The following is a 24,790-nucleotide window of genomic DNA, read 5'->3' as shown; positions in this document are numbered from 1 at the left end:
CGGGTCCCAGGCACCGACTGAGACCCGGTCACCGCATTTCCCCTTTCGTGTGTGGTTGCCCTGGCTACAGGACAGCGTGCCCCCACCCCCGGCAACCCCCAGCTCACGGCCGAGGCTGCAGTTGCCATGGCTGCGGGAGGCGAGAGGGCGCGCCGGCAGAAGCCCCGCCCCGTGCCCGTGCAGCCCCGCCCACCCGGGCCCCGCGCCGCCTCCTCTGCCGCCGCGGGGTCCGCGGGGCTGCGGTGCCTGCAGCTGGGAATCGAGATGCGAGGGCCACGCCTGGCACAAGCCTAGCCGGACTGGGCTGCCCCCGCCGTGCCCACCCGCCTGTCCGGGATGCGCCGCTGAGGCCCAGTATGGCCGGCCCGAACCCCACCTTCCCTCTGCACCGGCTCGTCTGGGCGAATCGGCACCGCGAACTGGAGGCCGCACTGCATAGCCACCAGGTGAGGCTCCGCCAGGGACCCAGCTGGCCTTCAGGGCTCCCTTCCGAAGTGCAATGTCCATCTCGAAGGCCACCCGCCCCTGCTCTTCTCTGCTCTGCAGCCGCATCTCGACTCCTCAGTCCCTTCCGAAGCCCAGGTCACCTGCCCTCGCTCCAGACTACTTGGCTACATCTTCTAGCATTGGGTCTTACCCTGCGCTCTGCCCTCCACACTTTGCGCAATCCCCAGAACTCATCAGCGTCACCCCAGAGCCAGGCTGAAGACAAGGCCCATACAAACTCTTGACATCCCTCACATCTCTGCGTGATCAGACCCTGCCACCAGGCCCCCAACTCTACGCGAGGCAGAAAACAGGAATGGAGGGTGGGCAAACCTTTCCCACCGGCCCATTTTCCTTCCCTTCCTGGCCACAAATCCATTCTCTTTCATCTCCCTAGATTGACTACTGTCATTTCCCATAGTGATGCCAACCCTATTCAACCCAGAGACCTTGCTTGGCCTTTCTCTTGCTTTGTGTTGAGTTTCCCATCTCCCTCAGCACGACATTGAACAGGAGGACCCCCGAGGGAGGACACCCTTGGAGCTGGCTGTGTCCCTGGGGAACCTAGAGTCTGTGAGAGTCCTCCTTCGACATAATGCCAATGTGGGCAAAGAGAGCCGCCAGGGCTGGGCAGGTACTACACAGGGCAAATGGGTTCCCCTTGAGGTCAGCATCCAGGATGGTGGGTGGGAATGAGTGGCTAAGCCTGGGGCCACTGGGTGGGCTTCCTGCAGCAGTTTGTGTCCCCAGTCCTGCAGGAGGCCGTCAGCACTGGAGATCCTGAAATGGTGCAGCTGGTACTCCAGTATCGGGACTTCCAGAGAGCCACACAGAGGTTGGCTGGCATTCCAGAATTGCTCAACAAACTCCGCCAGGTGTGGCAGGGCATTGGATGTCAGTAAGAAGGATGTATGTGTCATAGCAGGGACTGCCTTGCTCCCCCATGCCAGGCCTGGTCTTGGAAGAGCATCCAGCCCATGCCACATGCCTTCCCACTGTCTCATTTTTAATTTTTTTTTTTTTTGTATGTGTGTGTATGTGCCAGAGTCTCTTTCTGCTGCAAATGAATACCAGATGCTTAGCCCCAAGTGGGTGCTGGGGAATTGAACCCTGGGCCAACAGGCTTTACAAGCAAGTGTTTTTAACCATTGAGCCATGTCCCCCGACCTCCCCCCCCCCAACTACTATTTGTCTTGACCTCTGCCCACGGTCATATAGGAAGGAGAAGATCCCAGGAGTGGGTGAGATTGGGCCTTTTGGAAGGAAAGCTTCCACCAGCAATGAGGGTCCCTGGTGCCAAGAATCTCTTGGGCAGAATATGAAGCTCTGGGCCTCCTAAAGAATATAGATTTCCTAGAGGAAATGGAGCAAGTGGAAATAGCCTGGGCTCCAGGAATGGTTCTGTGCACTCTTCGTCAGCAAGCATACAGAGCGGCCCAGCAGTCCGAGCCCAGTACTTCATGCTGCCGTTCCATGGCCCGTGGCACGTCTGGAGGGGTGTTGTGTTCCGCTTCCAGATGAAGATTTGCAAACACGGAGACAGCAAAGGCGGCTTCCGGTGGGCTGTGGCCATGTTGAGATGGGTCTTAGGCCTCCAATGCTTTTAGCTTCCTCATGCATAGACTAATTTAGCGTCCTACTTGGCCCAGCCTCTCCTGAGCAGTTTGGAATGAAAGTATAGTTGGGCCATAACAGTGCATCAAGACTGGGGCTCCTGGGAAGCAGTGGTGAACGAGGAGCTCCAAGTCTTACCAGCTTTGAGCACCAGGTCAGGTCCTAATGGGCAACTCTGGTCTCTCTTAGGCTCCTGACTTCTATGTGGAGATGAAGTGGGAGTTTACCAGCTGGGGTGAGTTGGGACCAATTGACTGTCAGGGACTTGGAATGGAACCTGTGGGAAAGATTCCTAGTGACTTTGGTACTTCCTGCAGTGCCCCTCGTGTCCAAGATGTGCCCAAGTGATGTGTACCGTGTGTGGAAGCGGGGTGAGAGCCTGCGGGTAGACACCAGTCTGCTAGGCTTTGAGCACATGACCTGGCAGCGTGGCCAAAGGAGCTTCATCTTCAAGGGCCAAGGTGAGCTCTGGGCACTTGCCACAGGCACTAAGCACGCTGGCACCCTCTGTTCTGATTCCCCAGAGGCTTTGAAGAAGGAATGGTGCAATTTTTTTTGGGGGGGGGCAGGGGATTTGAGGTAGGCTCTCATTCTAGCTCAGGCTGACCTGGAATTCACTATGGAGTCTCAAGGTGGCCTTGAACTCATGGTAATTCTGCTATCTCTGCCTCCTGAGTGCTGGGATTAAAGGTGTGTGCCACCATGCCCGGCTTTTTTTTTTTTTTTTTTAGGTAAGGTCTCACTCTAGCCCAGGCTGCCCTGGAATTCACTATGTCACTGTGTAGTCTCAAGCTGGCCTCGAACTTAAAGCCATCCTCCTACCTCTGCCTCCTCTGGCCACCACCACGCCCAGCTTGCTATTCTTTCCTTTGCACTTTCCAGACATGGAGAAGAAAGTTGAGGGTGGAGGGGAATCCAGAGGCTGAGGCCACACCCATCTGGCTGCAGGAAGCCTGCTGGTAGGGCCTGGTACCGATCTGTCCCCATTACCTCCTAGCAGAGGCGGGAGCCCTGGTGATGGAAGTGGACCATGACAGGCAGGTGGTGCACACGGAGACACTAGAGCCAGCTCTGCATGAGCCGGAAGCACTGCTGGCCGCCATGCGGCCCAGCGAGGAGCACGTGGCCAGTCGCCTCACCTCTCCTATCGTCTCCACCCACCTGGACACTCGCAACGTAGCCTTTGAAAGGTCAGTTGGGACCTGGCCCAATATGGGTGGGGGTGGGGGGGAGGTAGTAAATGCCATGATTGTTTTTTAAATCAGTCTCACTATGTAGCCCAGGTTTGCCTAAAACTCATGACAGTCCTCCTCCCTCAACATCCTGAGTGCTGGCACGATAAGCGTGTGTTAACACGCCCAGCAATAGCTCACACTGATGAAGTCAGAACTGTCCTGAAGGCTCCCGAGGCCTCTGTGAAGCTGATTCCCTGCCCCTCTGAACCAGAGACTACTCGTATTGAGGGAGTCATCTCGGCCTCTACTCACAAATACATACCATTGCCACCCCTTAGTGTGTGTTTGTGTGCATATGATGTGTGGATATGTATGGGTGTGAGGCTGTCATGGAGTGCATGTGGAGGTCAGAGAACAAGTGTGGGTCCTCACCTTGCACCTTGTTTGGCACAGACTCTCTCGTGGCAAAACTAACTGGCCCGCTTTCCTGACTTAGCCTCCCCTTCCCATCGTGTGGCATTTAGGACTGCTGATGCAGGTGCTACTTGCATTGGCTCTGTGTGGGTTCTGGGGAGCCAGAACTCAGAACATCAGGCTTGCACAGCAGGTGTTTTAGCTGAGCTATTTCCCCAAACTCAATTTTCTTGCCGGGCACTCTTTTAATCCCAGCACTTGGGAGGCAGAGGTAAGGGAATCACTATGGGTTTGAGGCCAGCCTGGGAATACATAGTGAGTTCCAGGTCAGCCAGGGCTAAAGTGAAACTCTACCTCAGAAAAACAAACAAACAAAAAACTCAATTTTCTTTTATTTTGGAATTTTTAAAAAAAATTATTTGAGAGACAGGCAGAGGCAGAGAGTAAGTATGAGCATGTCAGGGCCTCCTGCCACTGCAAACCAACTCCAAGTATATGTACTACTTTGTGTATCTGGAGTTACATGGGTGCTGAAAAATCAAACCCAGGCTGGCAGGCTTTGCAAGCAAGCACCTTTAACCACTGAGCTATCTCTCCAGACCCAATTTCAGAACATTTTATCATCTCAAGAAGAAACCCTGGGCTGAAAAGATGGCTTATCAGTTAAGGTGCATGCCTGCAAAGCCTAAGAACCCAGGTTCTATTCTCCAGGTCCCACATAAGCCAAATGCATATGGTGGTGCATGCATCTGCAGTTTGTTTGCACTGGCTAGAGGCCCTGATGCGCCCATTCTCCCTCTTTCCCTCTCCTTCTCTCTCTGCCTCTCCCTTTCTTTCTCTAATAATAAATAAATAAATAAATCTTTTACAAAAAAAAAGAAGAAACTCTAAACATCATCTCCTCCTACCCTCAGCCTTAAGCATCCACTCATTTCTCTCATTCTCTAGATTTTTAAAAAAATTTTTAATTAACAACTTCCATGATTATAAAAAATACCCCATGGTGATACCCTCCCTTCCCCCACTTACCCCTTTGAAACTCTACTTTCCATCATACTCCCTCCCCATCTCAATCGGTCTCTCGTTTACTTTTGATGTCTTGATCTTTTCCTCCTCTTATGATGGTCTTATGCAGGTAGTGTCAGGCACTGTGAGGCCATGGATACCCAGGCCATTTTGTGTCTGGAGGGAGCATGTTGTGTGGAGTCCTGCCTGAGCCTTGGAAGGTGTGATAGAGATATTGCAGTATTGAGCACTGTGGTCATTTCTTTTCATCACCATGATACCTTCTGAGTCGTCCCAAGGTCACTGCCATCCGAAAAGAGAAGATTCTCTACCAAAAGTGCGAGTAGCATTAATATAAGGGTGTGAACATTAACAGAAGTGTTTCCTGGGCAGTTTGATAAGCATAGTGTATACATTTGGCTAGACAATAGCAGACGTTACACCTCTAGGGCTCATGACTACCCCTGTTTTAAGTTTTCAGTATCAGGGATGTATTCCTTTCCCATGGAGCAGGCCTCCAGTCCAATTAGAGGGCAGTTGGTTTCCCCAATAGCGGATGTGCCACTATTGCACCCATTGGCTCATTTGGCCTGGCTGGCCAATGATAAGGCTTGCAGTGTCCACTGATGAGTATCTTCACTGTTGATTTTTCTTTCTTCCATTGAACTGCATGCAGAATGGCTTCTTCCAGCTTTCTGTCAGCTGGTCTACATGGAAGAGGTTATCAGCTCAGTTCCAGTAGGATTTCTCAGTGGCCTTGCAGCCCAAGTAAATGGAGTCTTCAGCAATGGGGTCTTACCATGTATTCCTGGTGGGAAACCAAGGGCCTCGGCAATGGCCTAGAATGTTTTGGGGGCATCAGAGACCTCCCTGGTCAACAACTCAATGGAGAATATCCCATCCCTGGCACTGAAAATTTTCTAGCAACAATCTACAGCTCCTGAGTGTTTATTCCATTGTCCAAAAAAGTGGGATTACATATGTTTTATTTATATCCTCTTAGATTTTGATTAGCTGTCCCTCCACCTTTCCTTTACTCAGTCTCTTCCCCAGACCTCATTTTGGGCCTTTTCACCCCCATTAATCTATATTAATCTTACATAGATTTCCTTATTTCAACCTTTCACTAACAGAATCTTAAAATATGTTGTCTTTTGTATCTTCTTGGCTTCTTTCAAGAATCAGCCAAGCCCTAGCATGCAACCACTCTCACTCCACTGTAGTAATATATATATATATATATATATATATATATATATATATATATATATATATATATATATATGTATGTATATATATATATATATATGTATATATATATACATATATATATATATGCCACATTTTGTTTAGTTAGTACATCGTTAAACGTTTGCATTATTTATGAATAATATTGCTACACATGTTTGTATATACAAGTTTTTATTTTATTTATTTATTTATTTATTTTTGGTGTTTTGAGGTAAGGTCTCACCCTAGCTCAGGCTGGCCTGGATTTCACTCTGTATTCTCAGGGTGGCCTCAAACTCATGGCTATCCTCCTACTTCTGCCTCCTGAGTGCTGGGACTAAAGGTATGTGCCACCATGCCCAGCATATTATTATTATTTTTCGAGGTAGGGTCTCACTCTGGCCCAGACTGACCGAATTCACTCTGTAGTCTCAGGGTGGCCTCGAACTCAAGGCAATCCTCTTACCTCTGCCTCCTGAGTGCTGGGATTAAAGGCGTGCATGTGTGCCACCACGCTCGGCTGCTTATTATTATTATTTTTTTTTATAAGAGAAAGAGAGCTAGAGAGAGAGAAAATTGGTGTGCCAGGGCCTCCAGCCACTGGAATCAAACTCCAGATGCATGTGCCACCTTATGCGCATGTGCAACCTTGCATGCTTGCATCACCTGCATCTAGTTTATATGGGACCTGGAGAGTTGGACATGGGTCCTTAGACTTTGCAGGCAAGCGCCTTAACCACTAAGCCATCTCTCCAGCCCTTCAAGTTTGTTTTTTGTTTGTTTGTTTGTTTGATGTAGGGTCTTACTCTAGCCCAGGCTGACCTGGAATTCAGTCTAGTCTCAGGGTGACCTGAAACTAACAGTGATCATCCTACCTCTGCCTCTCAAGTGCTGGGATTGAAGGCATGCACCACCGCGTCTGGCTCTACAAGTTTTTTTTTTTTTTTTTTAATGTATTTATTTATCAGAGAGAGAGAGAGAATGGGCATGCCGGGGCCTCCAGCTGCTGGAAACAGACTCCAGATACATGCACCACATTGTGCATCTGGCTTACGTGTATACTAGGGAATCAAACCTGGGTCCTTAAGCTTTACAGGCAAGCACTTTAACTGTTAAGCCATCTCTCCAGCCCCGTATACAAGTTTTTTGTTTGTTTGTTTGCTTTTTTGTATACAAGTTTTCTGTGGACACGTGTTTTGTTTTGATTTCTCCCTAACCTTGGAGTGGAATTGCCAGGTTATATAATAACTTAATATTTAATTGTTTGAGGAAATGTCAGAGTGTTTGCCAAAGGGGCTGCATCATTATACGTACTGTATGAGAGTTCCAGTTTCTATTGTCTGTTCATTTTTGGATTATAGCCATATTGGTAGATGTGAAGTATAGTATTACTGTGGTTTTGACTTACATTTCCCTAATGACTACTTATGTTGAACATCTTTTTTATGTACTTATTGGCCATTTGTATATTTTCTTTTAAAAAAATTTTTATTGGGGCTGGAGAGATTGGCTTAGTGGCTTAGTGGTTAAGGTGCTTGCCTTCAAAGGCAAAGGACCCAGGTTCAGTTCTCCAGTACCCACATAAAGCCAGATGCACTAGGTGGTGCATGTGTCTGGAGTTCATAGAAAATAAAAAAATAGATTTTATTTATTTATTGACTTTAGAGAGAAAGAGACAGATAGAAAATGGGCACACCAGGGACTCCAGCCACTGCAAACTCCAGACATATGTACCACTTTGTGCATCTGGCTTTTTGTGTGTACTGGGGAACTGAACCTGGGTCCTTTGCCTTTGAAGGCAAGCACCTTAACTGCTAAGCCATCTCTCCAGCGCCAATAAAATATTCTTTAGAGGGCTGGAGAGATGGCTTAGCGGTTAAGCGCTTGCCTGTGAAGCCTAAGGACCCTGGTTCGAGGCTCGGTTCCCCAGGTCCCACGTTAGCCAGATGCACAAGGGGGTGCACGTGTCTGGAGTTCGTTTGCAGAGGCTGGAAGCCCTGGCGCGCCCATTCTCTCTCTCTCTCTCTATCTGTCTTTCTCTCTGTGTCTGTCGCTCTCAAATTAAAAAAAAAAAAAATTCTTTAGAGAAATAACTATTCAGATTTTTACCTTTTTTTTTGTTGTAATGTTACCTAATGTTCTTTATTTTTTAGTGGAAAAGAAAGATTTTTTGTTTTTTGGCTTTTTTTGGTTTTGTTTTGTTTTTCAAGGTAGGACCTCACTCTAGACCAGGCTTACCTGGAACTCACTCTGTAGTCTCAGGCTCTCCTCAAAGTCACAGTGATCCTTCTACCTCTGCCTCCCAAGTGCTGAAATTAAAGGGGGGCACCACTACACCCGGCTTAATATTTTTCTTCCCCAATTACTCTGGAGAAGTAGCAAAAACACACATCCTTGCCTTGTTTCTGATCTTAAAGAAAAAGTATTTCATCTCACCATATTGGTTATATGTTAGTTGTGGGGTTTTGGTGGATACTTTTATCCATTAAGGAAGCTTCTTTCTATTCCTAACTTACATGTTTTTGTCATGAAAAAGCATTTAATTTTTCCAGTGTCTTGTCTGTACCTAATTGATATGATGTACTGATTTTTTAAATTTTGTTTTGTTTTGAAGTGGGGTCTTGTTCTATCCCAGGCTGACCTGGAATTCACTATGTAGTCTCAGGGTGGCCTTGGACTCAGGCAGTCCTCCTACTTCTGCCTCCAGAGTGCTGGGATTAAAGGCTTGCACCACCATACCTTGCTGATTTTTTTTTCTCATATTATCTGACAGAGAGAAAGAGGTAAATAGAGAAAGAGAGAATGGGCATGTCAGGGCCTTTCTCAGCTGCAAACAAACTCCAGACACATGCACCACCTTGTGCATCCCGTGGGTGCTGGGGAATTGAACCTGGGTCCTTTGGCTTTGCAGGCAAATGTCTTAACCATTAAGCCATCTCTTCAGCCCCTGTTTTTTTTTTTTTGTTTTTTTTTTGAGGTAGGGTTTCACTGTAGCCCAGGCTGACCTGGAATTCACTATATAGTTTCAGGGTACCCTTGAACTCATGGCAATCCTCCTACCTCTGTGCCCCAAGTGCTGAGATTGAAGACATGCGCCACCACGCCCAGCTTTATATATATATATATATGTATGTACATATATGTACACACACACACACACACACACACACGCATCACACACACACACATACATATATATACACATTTAATTTCTTTTTGTTGTTGTTGTTTGTTTGTTTTTTTAAGTAGGGTCTCATTCTGGCCCAGACTGACCTGGTACTCACTATGTAGTCTCAGGGTGGCCTTGAATTCATAGCAGTCCTACCTCTGCCTCCCAAGTGCTGGGATTAAAGGCATGTGCAACCACGCCTGGCTTTTTATTTCTTTTTTAAAAAATATTTTAAATTTTTTAAAATTTTTATTTTTTAAGTATTTTGTTTGAGAGAGAACAAGACAGAGAGAGAGAGAAAGAGAATGGGTGCACCAGGCGTGCGCCATCACGCCCAGCTTGGTTTTTGTTTTTTGAGGCAGGGTCTTGCTTTAGCCTAGGCTGATCTGGGCTTCACTATGTAGTCTCAGGGTCACCTCAAGCTCACACCAGTCCTCCTACTTCTGCCTCCCAAGTGCTGGGATTAAAGGTGTGTGCCACCATGCCTGGAGGATTTTAAAAACTTTTGGCAATTATGTATGTTTGTATATGTATGGGTGCACATATATGTGTAGGTGTTTGTGTATATGTGTGTGCATGCATGTGGAGACCAGAAGTCAATGTCAGGTGTCCTCCTCACTTGCTCTCCACTTTATATCTATAGAGTGAGTATATGAGTATGCTGGAGACTCCTGCTGCAAATGAACTCTATACACATGTATCACTTTGTGTTCCTGGCTTCACGTGGGCACTGGAGAGTCAAACCTAGGCTGATCCATATCTCCAGCCCTTCCACCTTATTTTTTGAGACAAGGGCACTCACTGAACCTGGAGCTTACTGATTCGCTATTCTAGCAAGCCACAAGCCCTGGGAATCTGCCTGTCTTCACTTTCCCATCGTAGGTATTGCAGGTCCATGCCACCATTCCTGGCATGTTATTGTTTGTTGAAGACCCAAACTCAGGCCCTGATGCTTGTGCAGTAAGCACCTTACCCATTGAGCCATCTCCTTAGGCCAGGGATGATGCTGATGATATTATTATTATTATTATTATTATTATATATTAGAGAGGGAGAAAGAGTGAATGGGCATTCCAGGGCCTCTAGCCACTGCCAATGTACTCCAGACATATGTGCCACCTTGTGCATCTGGCTTACATGGGTCCTGTGGAATCGAACCTGGGTCCAAGTGCCTCAACCACTAAGCCATCTCTCCAGCTCTCAAATAAATAAATACATTTAATTTTTAGAGTCAGGATCTCTTTTACCAGGCTGACCTGAAATTTACTCTATAGTTCCAGGCTGGCCTTGAACTCACAGTAATCCTCCTACCTCTGCCTCCTGAGTACTAGGATTAAAGATGTGTGCCACCACACCCAGCAAAATATTTTTATTTATTTGCAAGCAGAGAGAGAGAGAGAGAAAGAGGGGAGGAAGGGAGAGTGAGAAAAAAATGGGCATGCCAGGGCCTCATAAACAAACTCCAAATGCATAATCTACTTTGTGTGTTTCGCTTTACATGAGTACTGGGAAATTGAGCCCAGTCTGTCAGGGTTTGCAAACGGGTTTGCAGACGAGTGCCTTTAACTGCTAAGCCATCTCTCCAGCCCCTCCAAGGATATATTTTTTTATTTATTTGAGAGAGAAAGAGGCAGAGAGAAAGAGAGCAGGACAGGGACAGAATGGGCACATCAGGGTCTCCGGCCACTGCAAACGAACTCCAGATGCATGCGCCTCCCTGTGCATCTGGCTTACGTGGTCCTGGAGAGTCGAACTGGGATCCCTGGGCTTCTCAGTCAAACGCCTCAACCACTAAGCCATCTCTCCAACCCTCCAGGGATACTTTTAAATAAGCTCCAGAACCACTGTTACATAACTCCTCAGTATCTCCTGGTCCCAAATCCTGTGCAAATATTTCCAGCTATCTAGGCATGTCTTCCAGTGGTAAAGGACCCTGGTAGTTAGTCAGTCAGTGAGGGGCCTTTGGCTTTGTATGGGCTGTGCCTGTGGATTCTCATGAGCTTCTGTTCGGTCTGTTGCAGGAACAAGTGTGGTATCTTGGGATGGCGGTCTGAGAAGATGGAGACTGTTAGCGGCTACGAAGCCAAGGCAGGAGAGGCCAGTGTGTGGCGGTGGGGGCCCAGAGGGTAGCTGATTAGACCTGAGAGCTGAGTTCCTTCTTCACCCCCACTCACAGTGCAGAGGAAGAGTATCCATTGGTCTCTGGAAGGCCTGAGCAGCCAGGGGGACTCCCTGGGGCCTGAAGGCCCAGCCTCTTCTGGATTTGCCCAGAGCTCTGAGATCAAATGAAGGACATTTTCTCTTCGGCTCTTGAGTTACATGTCCATATTAGTGACTCCTAGGGTTCAGACCCTGCCAACTGCTCCACTGTGTGGAGCAAAATCTTATCTGTTTCTGGGAACAGGAGAACGTGGATGGTAAGGCTCAGTGTGGGATACAGGCTCTGAACCCCGAACTCTCCATATCTGCCCCTTCTCCCTAGGTGTACAGTGCCACCAATGTGGAGCTGGTGACGCGTACACGCACGGAGCACCTCTCTGACCAGGACAAATCCAGGAGCAAAGGTAAAACCAGGTGCGCCTGCCTACTGCCCGGTCATACCCTGGGACCAGGGCTAAGAGTACCCCAAGCAAGCTGCGAGGCCTCCCCACTCCCAGCCAGCCTCTCTATTCATCAGGAGACTTCCAGGCAGAGGGTGGGTGAGGATGTGCTGGGCAGTGGCCCATAGTCCCCTCACAGGTTCAAATCACTTCTCCTCAGGGGGGAAGTCTCCGTTCCAGTCCTTCCTGGGGATGGCCCAGCAACACTCCTCCCACAGCGGGGTGAGCATGGCTCGGGAGGGGCTGGGCCAAACCTGGGAGGACAAGGTGCCTTCTGTCTACGCTGAAGGCTAAATCCTATTGTGGGACCTACTCAGGCTCCTGTGCTGCAAGCAGCCAGCCCCACCAACCCCACAGCCATTTCCCCTGAGGAGTACTTTGACCCCAGCTTCAGCCTGGAGTCAAGAAACATCGGCCGTCCCATTGAGATGTCCAGCAAGGTCCAGAGGTGAGGTCTAGGGGAAAGCTGGGAATCTCCTTCAGGGATAGGGACCCCTCCCCCCGATACTTCCTGATCACATGCAGATTCCGGTCACATCCAGAGAACATCACCAACTTATCTAGCAGCCTTCTCTCTGGACTGCTCCAGAGGGTGAGAGCCATGTCTGAGCATTAAGCTGCATCTGGACCCAGACTCTACTTGTGGATGAATGAGGAGTGCTACCACATATGATTTTATCCCTTTCTTTGCTTTCTTTTTCTTTTTCTTTTATTTATTTATTATTATTATTATTTTACTTTTTTGAGGTAGGGTTTTACCCTGGTCCAGACTGACCTTGAATTCACTCTGTAGTCTCAGGGTGGCCTTGAACTTACAGTGATCCTCCTACCTCTGCCTCCCCAGTGCTGGGATTAAAGGTGAGCACCACCACTCCTGGCCATTTTCCTTTTTGAGACAGAGTCTCACTATGTAGCCCAGGCTTGCCTCCAACTTAAGGCATTACAAGAGAAACCATGTGCGATCTTGGTTTTTTGTTAATTGTAAAGAGCACATGACAGTGACCAAGGCATGGCAGAGAGAGAAGAGATCATAGCTCTGCTATCCTCCCCTGCCTCTGTGTAACAAAGAAATAGCTTTTTGCCCCCCCTTTTTTTTCAAGGTAGGATCTTACTGTAGCCCAGGCTGACCTGGAATTCCCTATATAGTCTCAGGGTGGCCTTGACCTCACATCAGTCCTCCTACCTCTGTCTCCCTGGTGCTGAGATTAAAGGCGTGTGCTACCACACCCAGCTATCTTTGCCTTTGTGAGTCTGGTTTCCTCTTCAGTAAAATGAGAAGTCATACTTGCCTGCCCACCTCACGAGAATATGGTGACCAGAAGTACACAGTCACAGTGTTCATTCTCTTACTGAAAACCCAGTACACTTAGTTGACTTCATATGGATCTTCTCAGACCCCCAGTGGTGGAGCCATATTGGAACCCTGTAATCCTGACCCTGACCCTGGGATAGACACGAAAGCACAACAAAGTGTATAGTGCTGGCTAGCTCTGGGCGAGGACAAGGACTGGGCTTTGGACAAAACCCAGAGAAAAGCCCATAGCCCGGTCCCTTTCCCTGCTCATGCAGATCAAGTAAACAGCCTCACAACCATCATGAGTGCCAGAATGAGCCCAGAGCCTAGGGTTGAGGGAGACAGGGTTAGGGTTAGCTAAACTGAGAAGGCACCACTGGCCATAACCAGAGGGTAGGCTTTAATGGAAGAGCCACCATGGCATCCTTGACCCACCCCCTGTGATTGGCTGGATAGGTTCAAGGCAACACTGTGGCTGAGTGAAGAGCATCCACTCTCCCTGGGTGACCAAGTGACACCCATCATTGACTTGATGGCCATCAGCAATGCTCACTTTGCCAAGCTGCGTGACTTCATCACCCTGCGCCTCCCACCTGGCTTTCCCGTCAAGATTGGTGAGGGGGTGGCCCAAGGCGATGGGGACCTGGACATGACACCCTCTTCCAGGGACAAGGGTGCTGCTGGAGTCCATTGGCTCAGGCCTGGCTTTGTCTTCACAGAGATCCCCCTCTTCCATGTGCTTAACGCCCGCATCACCTTCAGCAACCTGTGTGGCTGTGATGAGCCCTTGAGCTCAGTGTGGGTTCCAGCCCCCAGCTCTGCTGATGCTGTATCAGGTACACTTACAGGAGGCAGAGAAGGAGATGAGGCTCTCTGGCCATTCCTGAGACTGAGCGCAACCCCTCTGCTGCTTGCCCAGGGAGCCCTTTCCCATGCGAGGTGGACCCCACCGTGTTTGAGGTACCTGAGGGGTACAGCGTGCTGGGTGCTGAGCACAGTGAGCCTCTTCGTGATGAGGATGATGACCTACTGCAGTTTGCCATCCAGCAGAGCCTGCTTGAGGCGGGCACAGAGGCAGAGCAGGTAGGGTACGGGTGGAGGGAGGGTTCCGGCCTCTGTAGCCACAGGACCAAGGAGCTAGCTCTGGGTTCTGACTACCACAGGTGACTGTCTGGGAAGCCTTGACTAGTACGCGGCCTGGCATTCACCCTCCTCCCCAAGCCACAGTATATGAAGAGCAGCTTCAGCTGGAGCGGTGAGGCCCTGCAGGAATTGTGGGGTCCCTGGCTGTAAGGGGGTGGGTTGGTGGGAGAGGCTGGTCCTATGACCTCCCCCCCCCCACAATAACAGTGCTGCTCACCAGTAGATGTAGCTTGAAGGACCTCCAGAAAGATGGATCCTGCTTATCTCACTCCCTGACACCTTATCTCCCAAACCTTATGCCAAGCACTCCTCCTTCCCATTTCTCCTCCAGCCTTCTTACTGGTCTGTTCTCCTCTCTCCCCCTTGCCCTGAAGGGCTCTCCAGGAAAACCTGCAGCTGTCTACAGAGTCACGGGGCTCAGGAACCCCTCAGAGGACATCCCCACCCCCTGCTCCTCCAAGCTTTGCGGAGCAGCTTCGCTTGGCCCTGGAGTTGTCATCCAGGGAGCAGGAGGAGCGCGAGCGGAGGGGTCAGAAGGAAGAAGAGGACCTCCAGCGGATTCTGCGCCTGTCGCTCACCGAGCACTGAGCCCTTGGGCTCAGTGGGCTTCCAGGATCATTCCCTCTGCCCACTTTTGTAATTTATTTATTTATAAACTATTGGCTGCTGAGCTTAAAGCCTGGAGCTCTGGGATGGCCTCGCAGTGGGGTTGTGGCAGAAATAAAGAGACCATCAGCAGCATACTTGCTGTCAGAATGCTAGGTGGGAGGTGCTGAGGGGAGGGTAATGACATCGGCCTATCTTCCATTTCTTCAACTGTATAAAGAGAAAACCACTCCCTTCCGGAGCAAGTACTCCATAAACAATTCCCCGGAGCCCTACCTACTGGAGTTACAGGTTCCTTCTGCAACCCCGGTGATGGCCTTCCTGGAACTTGGCCCAAACTACTGGGGAGAAGGGAATGCTGGGCCTTTATAGCCTACCCACAGCTCACAGGGCGAAGCGTGCAACCCCATCCGTGCAGCCCAAGCGCAGGAACCTACCCTGACTCAAGTATGTTCTACCAGTGACTTTGAGCCTGTCTTGTCCCTCTACAACGGCTGGAAATGGGGCTCCTTTGTGGATTCTGGGGTTATTTCTAAGCCCTGATTCCTTCTCCCCAGAAACTCCCAGGTAAGGTCTCACTGTAGCTCAGGCTGACCTGTAATTCACAATGTAATCTTAGGGTGGCCTCAAACTCAGGGCAATCCTACCTCTGACTCCAAGGCTGGGATTAGAGGAGTGCGCCACCACATCGGTTTGAGAATTAAGTTTGAAATTTGGGCCCTTGAACTTCTGACCTACTGTGCCTGATCCTAAGACCAGTATCTAGGTCCCTACCTCCCTCTCTAGGACCAGGGCCGATGGGTAACAGCAGCTCAGGTCCAAACCATCTCAGGTGATTTAAGCCCAGCCTGGAGGTCCGGACCTGCGCCCCGCCTCTGTCCCGCCCCCGGCGTGGACAGGGCGGGGTTTGAGCTGCTCCAAGGAGACGCGAGGGGCGGGGCCGCGTCCGCTCAGTGCGGGCTCTGCAGGCCCGACTGGCCTGGAGTCTGGCCCTTTAAGGGACTCCCTCGAAGAGGTGCCAGGTGGCTCCGACCTCTGCTTCCTGGTCCTGCAAGCCAGGGACCGTCCGTGGGGTTGTAGAAGGGGGCCCGGGCCGGGTACTCGCCCCGGTGACCCTGACCTGGCTTCATGGCGCTGGTCACAGTGAGCCGCTCGCCCTCGGCCAGTGGCCATTCCACGCCCGTGGGGCCCGCGGTGAGTCTGGCTCGGTCCTGCCCACGCAGTTGGCTGCCATCTGTGCCCGAGAGAACACGTCCTGAGGCAGGCCTTACGTAGGGGTGGAAGGAGCGGGGGGGGGGGGGAGGGGGGCATTGAGCCTAAGGCTCCAAGAAGAATTCGGGGGGTGGTGGTTGAGGCTCCTAGGAACTGAAGCAGGTCAGAAGTTCTGGGCACGGAGTTGGAGTTCGCGGAGGCCCAAATCCACCCCAGTCCCTCCCACACTTCCCAGTTTACCCCGCACTGCCTGGACTTGGGATGCGACTCCCCCAGGGCCTGGGTGGGGAAGAGGACTGGAGTGAGAAGGGATTGGCTGACACTTTTCCTGGACCCAGCCCCCCTCCCCAGGAAGGGCTGGGTGAGCACCCCCACCCCACCCCAACTCCCAAGGAGGAGAGGCTTTGGGGTTCTTCTCTAAGGGCTGCTCTCTCCACAGGACTCGGCGGCGGTCAGGCGAAGAGGTCGGCTTCAGCGCAGGTGAGCCCCTTCTCTGAGCAAAATGCCTTCCCTCTAGTCCCCTGGCCCGGCTACTGCCACCCTGGACTCCAGGTGTCCTGGACATGGACTCACTGGAGGATTCCCAGTCAGAACTCAGTAGTGCATATCCCAGGGGCTTAACTGACCAGCCTCCTGCCACTGGCTTGTGGCAGAACTAGCTGGGCTGTCCTGGCTTTTATGTTACCCCTGATCAGTTGATACTTTTTTAACCCACTCTCTGGACCTTGGCTCAGGCCAGTGGTTACAGGCCCAAAGGCAGGATGTGGAACCTGAGGATTCCAAGATCCCCAACCAAGTTTATAGCACCTCTGAGTCCACCACCAGGAAAGGGACACTCTGCAAACCACCCTATGTGCAAAAGGAGGTGGGGATTGGGAGTTTGAGGTTGGCCTTCTAATGTGCTAAACACCTCGTGGTTAGAAATTCCAGTAGGTGCCGGGTGTGGTGGCACACGCCTTTAATCCCAGCACTGGGGAGGCAGAGGTAGGAAGATTGCCATGAGTTGGAGGCTACCCTGAGACTACAGGGTGAATTCCAGGTCAGCCTGCGCTATAGTAAGGCCCTACCTCAGAAAAAATAAATAAATAAAAATAAAAGAAAATAAGAGAGAAAAGGAAAGAAAGAAAAAGAAGTCCGGGTATGGTAGCACACACCTTTAAGCCCAGCATTTGGGAGACAGAGGTAAGAGGATCGTCATGCGTTTGAGGCCACCCTGCGACTACATGTTAATTCCAGGTCAGGCAGCCTGAGCTAGAGTGAGACCTTACCTTGAAAAACAAAAACAAAAACAAACAACAATAATAACAAGAACTACAAGTAGGTGTTTCAATCCAATCGGTTGACTCTGAGGAGGACAAGCAGTCCCATTTCAATTAGCCCTCCTAGGGACTCATACTTGCTAAAGTTTGAGAATCCCAGAGCCTGAACAGTTTCCCCTGTCCCAATACACAGGCAGAGCTTTGCAGTGCTCCGTGGAGCTGTCCTGGGACTGCAGGATGGAGGGGACAGTGGTGATGCAGCTGACGCTGACTCTGAGCCAGAGGAAGAATCCCTGGGTGAGGAGCAGGCCCATGAGGACCAGACAGACAATGGACAAGAACTGCAGAGTTCCTGGAAGCAGGTGCAGAGGCAGCACTTGCACCTTATGGTGGAGTTACTGAGGCCACAGGACAACATCCGTTTGGTGAGGGACTATCTGGAGCCCTTGTTTCTGTCAAGCAGCAATGGTGCAAGACCAGGGGACACCTGGGCAATGGAAGTTACCCAAACCCTAAGAAGGACTCTACTGGCTCAGCTAACGGGAGGGCGAGGTCACACCTGCCATCTCAGAAGGGCTGTGAAAGGATGGGGGAGGTTTGTCCTGCACGGACCCCGAGTTGGGGGTTAGACTAGGGTGGTTTCAGTTAACCGGAAGGAGGTTCCTGATGGTGCAGCTTGTCCAGAAATGAACTGCTGTTCAAGAAAGGTTGTGAGGCATCTGTAGGTGATGGTGTGCTGCAGGGGCCCAGACAGAGGGAAGAAGGCTTTTATGAGGAAATGGGATCTGATGGAACCCAGAAGCCCTATGGAGGAATACACTTGCTGTTTGGCAAAATATGAAAAACAAAATGCAGTCTTTGGTAAAACTGTTCAAACTCACTAAAAGATTTGGTCTTACTGGAATGACTAAAACCCTAGGTTCAGGGCTGGAGAGATGACTTAGCAGCTAAGTCGCTTGCCTACAAAGCTTAAGGACCTGCATTTGATTCCCCAGTACCCTCCTAAGCCAGATGCACAAGGTTTATTTGGTTTTTTTTTTGTAGTCTCAGGGTGGCCTCAAACTTACAGCGATCCTCCTCCCTCTGCCTCCCAAGTTCTGGGATTAAAGGCATGCACCACCAGGCCTGGCCTGATTTTAAGATATTTTGTTGGGTCATACAATCCAAAAGTTAGGAATCATTGGCTTATAGCCTTTGCTCTTGTATCTTGGAATTGGGGATGGGCGTAGGAGGCACAGAGTGTCCATGTGGAGTGGGGGAGCAGGTCCTAGGCCACCATGACTCGGGGCTTTTCATTCCATCTTCCCTAGGCAGCCCAGCTGGAGGCAGCCCGGCCCCCGCGACTCCGCTACTTGCTGGTGGTCTCTACAGAAGAGAGTCTAAAGCAAGAGGAGACTGTCCTCCTGGGGGTGGATTTCCCTGAAAGCAGGTAGGGACAGAGAAAGAAAGGTGGGAGGGTAAGGATGTGAGGTGCTGAGAGATAGTAGTTCTTTCTTTTTCTTGCCAGCTCCCTCAGTTGCACGCTGGGCTTGGTCTTGCCCCTCTGGAGTGATACCCAGGTGTACCTAGATGGTGATGGGTAAGAGGTGGTGATGGGGGATGGGGGAAGGGAGAAAGCAGGGTCAGAAGTTGAGGAACAGCAGATCCGGGGCTAAGGCCTGGGGTCTACTCTCAGCTCTTTCTAATTTACTGTGCGGTTTTGGGCAAGTCACCTAATTTTGGGGGGCCTCATTCTCCCCACACCCAGCAAATGGGCAGGTTCTCTGTTTGAGAGACTAGTGTTGAGTTCCACTTACCCAGGATCTCCTACAGGGGCTTCAGTGTGACATCTGGTGGGCAGAGCCGAATCTTCAAGCCTGTCTCCATCCAGACCATGTGGTATGTGCTGCAGTAGCCCAGCCTTGGTCAAGTCTCTTCACAGGAGATGGCAGCCCCTGGGGAGGACACAAGGAGGACTACGTGACCTCGTGTCTCCTCTTTTCTCAGGGCTACACTCCAAGTGTTGCACCAGGCATGTGAGGCGGCTCTAGGCTGTGGACTTGTGCCTGGTGGCAGTGCCCTTACCTGGGCCACCCATTACCAGGAGAGAATAAACTCTGACCAGAGCTGCCTCAATGAGTGGATGGCCATGGCCGACCTGGAGTCCCTGCGACCTCCTAATATTGAGCCAGAACAGTCAGTGCAAAGGAGGAGAGGGGAAGGGAAGGGAGGGGAAAGGGAGGCCGAAGGAGGGGACAGTGCCGTGTCAGAGAAGGGAGGACCAGACTGCTGACTGAGGGGTCTGCTCCCAGGCCTTCAGAACAGGAACAGATGGAGCAGGCGATCCGAGCTGAGCTGTGGCAGGTGTTGGACACTAGTGACCTGGAGAGTGTCACTTCCAAGGAGGTGGGCAGAATGTCAGGGCCTAAGGTCTGGCCAAGATTTGCCTCTCCATGGGGTACTTCCTGCCTTGCTTTCTTTCAGTCCTGAGCCATTCCCCAATTCCTGGCCTTGGCTTTGTCTAGAAGGGATAAGGTACTATCTTCAGAGGCTCCCCTGGCACGGGGACCTAGAACCTCTCTCCTTGGGCTTCTCGCAGATTCGCCAGGCCCTGGAGCAGCGCCTGGGACGACCTCTCCAGCAGTATCGAGACTTCATTGACAACCAGATGTTACTGCTCATGGCTCAGCAAGACCGGGCCTCCCGTATCTTCCCCCACCTCTACCTGGTGAACACACATTGTGGGAGGTGGGGCCAGACCCCTACAATAGCTGTGAAGCATCCTGTGGCTGCTGGCAAGCCCCAGGAACCTTCTCTCTCACTCCACAGGGCTCTGAGTGGAATGCCGCCAACCTGGAAGAGTTGCAGAGAAACAGGTAGGGTTCTCCAGCCCTCAGGATTGCCACTCACTCTTCCCCTTCTCTCAGCCTCCCCATGGGGTAGCCTAGCCAGCTTTGGGAACCTAAGACCGCCCCCAGCACTGCTGGCTCTGCTTCTTACCTGCCCCTGGGGTGGTTGCCCTTACATAAGCTCTACTCTCAGGCCATGACATGACAGCTGTCTGTTGCCTCATGGAGCGAGCACACACTGTACTGCAAATGTAGAAAAGAGATCTAGGCTCCTGCCTACCTGGCCATCTCTGTGGGGAAAGGAAATGCATACTCCTAGTGGTGATATGACTGCTGTCTCTGACAGGCATCTGTCATCCCTCCAACCATGAGTTTCTAGGAAACTTGATACAGCCCTTGTCACCTACTGTTGTAGTCACCCAGTCTCAAAAGCTGGACCATAGAGATTGCTTAGTGGTTAAAGTGCTTGCCTGCAAATCCTAAGGACTCATGTTCTACTCTCCAGGTCCCATGTAAGCCAGACACACAAAGTGACACAAGTGTGCAAGGTCACGCATGTGCACACATGCTTTGGGAACCTAAGACCGCCCCCAGCACTGCTGGCTCTGCTTCTTATCTGCCCCTGGGGTGGTTGCATGTGTCTGGAGTTCGATTACAGTGACTGGAGGCCCTGGTACACTAATTCTCTAGTGTACTCAGTTCTCTAGTGCACTCGCTTTTTCACATTAAAAAAAAAAAAAAAAAAAGTCGAGCCGGGCATGGTGGCACACACCTTTAATCCCAGCACTCGGAAGGCACAGGTAGGAGGATCACCTTGAGTTCAAGGCCACCCTGAGACTACATAGTGAATTCCAGGTCAGCCTGGGCTAGAGTGAGACCCTACCTCGAAAAACAAAACAAAACAAAAAAGTCTGTTGGGATTGCCTAAAATATATATGAGTTCAAGTTAGAGGCTCTGTCTCAAATAAGGTGGTGGACTGGAGAGATGGCTTAGCAGTTAAGGTGCATGCCTGCAAAGCCTAAGGACCCAGATTCGATTCTCCAGACCCCACATAAGCCAAATGCACATGGTGGCACATGTGTTTGGAGTTGTTTATAATGGCTAGAGGCCCTGGCATGCCCATTCTCCCTTTCTCTCTCCCTCTCTGTCTCTAATAAATAAATAAGTAAATAAATAAAAATCTTGGTAGCTCATGCCTTTAATCCCAGCATTCAGGAGGCAGAGGTAGGATCACCGTAAGTTTGAGGCCACCCTGAGACCCTACCTTGAAAACCAAAATACAATGTGTATGTGTATGTAGAAGCTCAAAAGCGCTAACTACATTCCCAGAGTAATTGGTACTTGGAAGCATTAGTGCTGAGCTGACCTCAGCTATCTGGACTGAGTATGGGGAAACTCAAGCCCAGCCAAGTAAGATAAGTTGCTCATCTGATGGCTGCCTGAGTTCTCTTTTCACTATAAATGTCTTCATTCCTTGATGCCAGAACTGAGCATCAGACAGAAACTACATAGATCTGCTGGGCCCAACGCCATGGCCAGTGGGCGTGGTGCCTTTGCCATATCAGCCTGGCCTTGATTCCACCCACCTTGAACCCTCTGTTACAGGGTAAGCCACATCTTGAATATGGCCCGAGAGATTGATAACTTCTTTCCCGAGCGCTTCATCTATCACAACGTGCGTCTCTGGGATGAGGAGTCGGCACAGCTACTGCCCCACTGGAAGGAGACACACAGCTTTATTGAGGCTGCCAGGTCAGGCTCCTCCCAACTCCTGCTGCCCAGCCCAAGCCTCACTGGTCCAGCCTTAGCAATTAACAGGGCCTGGTACCTTCTTGCCTGCTCTGCCTGAATTCACTTCCTTCTTCCTCTGGTGGCTCTTAAGCTGTTAGCTGCCCTTCCCCTGTGCTGTAGGGTTCTTGGGGGAAGGGGGGCTGGTGACCATATCCCTTCTCCACAGAGTACAGGGAACTAGGGTGCTCGTCCACTGCAAGATGGGTGTCAGCCGCTCCGCTGCCACAGTGTTGGCCTATGCCATGAAGCAGTATGGCTGGGGCCTGGAGCAGGCCCTGTGCCATGTACAGGAGCTCCGGCCCATTGTGTGTCCCAACCCCGGCTTCCTGCGCCAGCTGCAGACCTACCAGGGCATTCTGACAGCCAGGTATAGGGTGGGGAGCTGGGTGGAGGGAGTGGTGATGTGTATGCTAGGGATGGCTGCTGTATCACTCAAAGCTGACTCTGGGCCACCTCCTCACAGCCGGCAGAGCCATGTCTGGGAGCAGAAAGTGGGTGGGGTCTCCCCAGAGGAGTCCCTGGGCCCTGAAGTCTCTACACCATCCCCACCAATTCCACCAGAACCAGGGGGTGGTGGGGAGGTGAAGGTTATAGGCTTGGAGGACAGCCAGGAAGCCCCAAAAGAAGAACTTGGTCTGCGGCCCCGCATCAACCTTCGTGGGGTCATGCACTCCATCAGTCTTCTGGAGCCCTCCTCAGAGCCAGAGATCGCCTTGGAGGCCAGCGAACTGCCAGAGGTGAGGCTAGTCTAGGGAGCTGTGTCTGCACTGGCCATACAGAGGAGGGATGACCTGGAGAGACCAACATTAGAACTTGACTCCAGGCCCTGAGCAAGAGAGACTTGGGCCCAATATAGTCCCCTTTTATAGGGTCCCCTGGGTGTCTTGACACCTACAGGTTTTACCTCCAAACACTGACCACCTGATACCTTTCTATACCGGGCAACTCAAGTCTGTGCTGTAAGCACCTGATGATGGAGACCACATTGTAGGCACCTCACTTTTGTCCCTCTAGAACAGCTGAAAAGGCACAGTGAGGGCAGGCAAAACCCAGGGTCTGGGCAGCAGATCACACAAGGATCTGGGGCAAGCCAGGGTCACAGGTCCCAGATCCTGAGCCCCAAAGCCACTTGCTGACTTGGAGAAGCTTCCTGCCTTGTTGGGGCGAGGCCCCTCCCAGAGCTGAAGAGCCAAACAATAAAGGACCTGGCAGAGAGGGGCCCTTGACTCACATCATCCACCTACTGACTGAGTGAATGAGCACCCTATGTGCTAAGAGCTCCGGGCCATGAGGCTAGGACAGGAAATTGGCCCTTGCCTGGGGAAACCAGGCCCCAAACGTGACTCAAGGTCACATGGCTGACCAAGAGGAAGGAGTCAGTGCAGGAGGGAACATTCAGGAGGAAGTGCTGGGCATGGACCAATAGGGAGGCATGCAGCTGATGGATGAATATAGGCATTGCCAAAGGCAGGTGTCCTCACATGGCACCTAGACAGTAGTGTCCACATGGCCCAGTTCAGGGCCTGACACCTGGTGGAGTTTGGACTGTTGCTCACTGGAATGACTGTATAAAGGGAGTGAGAGCAGGAGAAGGTGGATGAGGTTAAGGAAGGCTTCTGGGGCCAGAAGAAAACTCAAGTAGGTCAGGCAGGGAGCAGAAGCTGGGTGCTGTCTTCCTTCCTGGGAAGTATGGCCCAGGAAAAGCTGATTTTTTTTTTTTTTAACTCATTCAGAAAACATTCTGCAGTTACCATTTCCTGGCTCTAACTTCCCCATGGCTCTTCTTCCTTATGCCCTCGCCTGTCCAGGTTTTCTCTTCCCATGAGTCTTCTTCAGATGAAGAGCTGTCACCAACCTTCCCCCAGCTCTCAAGAGCCAAGCGTGACCAGCAGGTGTGCAAGGGGCCTTGGCCGGCCCTGAAGTCTCGCCAGTCTGTAGTTGCCCTCCAGCGGGCTGCTCTGGTGGCCAGTAGGACGAGAGCCTTCCAGGAACAGGGGGAACAACAGGAGGAAGGGCAGGGGGAGACTGGCATGTCCTCTACACCCAGGCTCCGGAAGGTGGTAAGGCAAGCCAGTGTGGACGACAGTAGGGAAGAGGGCAAGGCTGGAGCCCTCACACACCCATGTCCCCTAGACACTAAGTAGACTGGTCTACAGCTCCTCAGATGAGCACCCCTCATGCCTATGGATTTGCACACTTCCCTTAGCTCCTCACAAGTAGTCCCCAGACCCCTGTCACTCCACATTCCTCTCCTGAAGCCTTAGCTCTCAGAGCCATGTCTACCTGTCAAGGGCTTAAGACTTAATACTAGAAATGTGGGTAGCTACTTAAGGTGCCTTTGAGGGTGTCAGTACTCTAGTTTCATTTTCAACTTGCCACAAAACACTATAATGCAGCCATGGAATCAAAACAGTTGCTTTTTTTTTAATTTATTTATTTTTTTTGGTTTTTCCAGGTAGGGTTTCACTGTAGCTCAGGCTGACCTGGAATTCACTATGTAGTCTCAGGGTGGCCTCGAACTCATGGTGATCCGCCTACCTCGGCCTTCCAAGTGCTGGAATTAAAGGCGTGTGCCACCACGCCTGGCTGAAACTGTTGCTTTTTTAGGACAGTTTTTCTGGTTCATGTCCCACTCAACTCAACTGCTCCTGTCCAGTTTGCCCTGCTCCCCTCTCCCTCATTATATTCCTGGAGGCAGCTAGGCCAGGGAACCAGTGGCCACCAAGGCAATAGCACCCTCAGAACCCAGCTCAAAGGGGCTCACAGACCACCCTCCCACCTCATAACTGATCTCTGAATTTCTGCTGCTGTCCCCACTCTTCCCATAACCCTCACTGGATTTACAGGGCACCAGGCCAAGGAGAGTCTTCTTGTCCCAGAAGGCCTCTGGCTAGTCAAGTTTTTCAGTCTTACAGTATCTGGCTTTGTACTGAGAAATAAAAGACATTTCATATTATTTTCCA

General features: G+C 50.9%; 2 protein-coding genes across 3 annotated transcripts; both read left to right on the top strand.

Annotated features, from left to right (window-relative positions):
- The first annotated feature begins 239 nt into the window (after positions 1-239).
- Positions 240-17,495, top strand: Ankrd13d (ankyrin repeat domain 13D). The gene is made up of 17 exons (XM_004656746.2): positions 240-446; positions 985-1,120; positions 1,237-1,361; positions 2,290-2,335; positions 2,418-2,561; positions 3,101-3,290; positions 11,115-11,181; positions 11,576-11,657; positions 11,854-11,915; positions 12,011-12,141; positions 13,444-13,601; positions 13,707-13,823; positions 13,907-14,070; positions 14,151-14,242; positions 14,505-15,303; positions 16,388-16,428; positions 17,401-17,495. The coding sequence occupies exons 1-15, from the start codon at positions 357-359 to the stop codon at positions 14,716-14,718; spliced, it is 1,818 nt and encodes a 605-aa protein (XP_004656803.2). The 5' UTR covers positions 240-356; the 3' UTR covers positions 14,719-15,303; positions 16,388-16,428; positions 17,401-17,495.
- Ssh3 (slingshot protein phosphatase 3) lies at positions 15,693-24,790 on the top strand. 2 transcript variants are annotated; one of them, XM_045157370.1, is made up of 14 exons: positions 15,693-15,930; positions 16,388-16,428; positions 17,401-17,632; positions 18,518-18,636; positions 18,715-18,786; positions 19,020-19,085; positions 19,194-19,388; positions 19,499-19,592; positions 19,786-19,914; positions 20,016-20,062; positions 21,642-21,788; positions 21,994-22,194; positions 22,291-22,564; positions 23,636-24,790. In XM_045157370.1, exons 1-14 carry the CDS (start codon positions 15,865-15,867, stop codon positions 23,969-23,971), a joined length of 2,019 nt encoding a protein of 672 aa, XP_045013305.1. In that variant the 5' UTR covers positions 15,693-15,864; the 3' UTR covers positions 23,972-24,790. The 2 variants fall into 2 exon arrangements, with proteins under 2 accessions (XP_045013305.1, XP_004656537.3); XM_004656480.3 differs by having other exon boundaries at positions 15,694-15,930; positions 19,194-19,382.

Source organism: Jaculus jaculus, chromosome 1 (genome assembly GCF_020740685.1).
Source record: "Jaculus jaculus isolate mJacJac1 chromosome 1, mJacJac1.mat.Y.cur, whole genome shotgun sequence".
Taxonomy (NCBI): Eukaryota; Metazoa; Chordata; class Mammalia; order Rodentia; family Dipodidae; genus Jaculus; species Jaculus jaculus.
Note: the sequence above shows the minus strand (reverse complement) of the source record. Positions and strands in the feature narration are given on the sequence as shown.

Coding starts and splice junctions, on each gene's coding strand:
- Ankrd13d (XM_004656746.2), top strand. CDS start 357: ATGGCCGGCCCGAACCCCACCTTCCCTCTGCACCGGCTCGTCTGGGCG. Junction 11,658..11,853: donor GGACAAATCCAGGAGCAAAG/GTAAAACCAGGT, acceptor ACTTCTCCTCAG/GGGGGAAGTCTCCGTTCCAG. Junction 13,824..13,906: donor CTCTGCTGATGCTGTATCAG/GTACACTTACAG, acceptor CTGCTTGCCCAG/GGAGCCCTTTCCCATGCGAG.
- Ssh3 (XM_045157370.1), top strand. CDS start 15,865: ATGGCGCTGGTCACAGTGAGCCGCTCGCCCTCGGCCAGTGGCCATTCC. Junction 15,931..16,387: donor CCACGCCCGTGGGGCCCGCG/GTGAGTCTGGCT, acceptor CTCTCTCCACAG/GACTCGGCGGCGGTCAGGCG. Junction 19,915..20,015: donor TCTTCCCCCACCTCTACCTG/GTGAACACACAT, acceptor CTCACTCCACAG/GGCTCTGAGTGGAATGCCGC.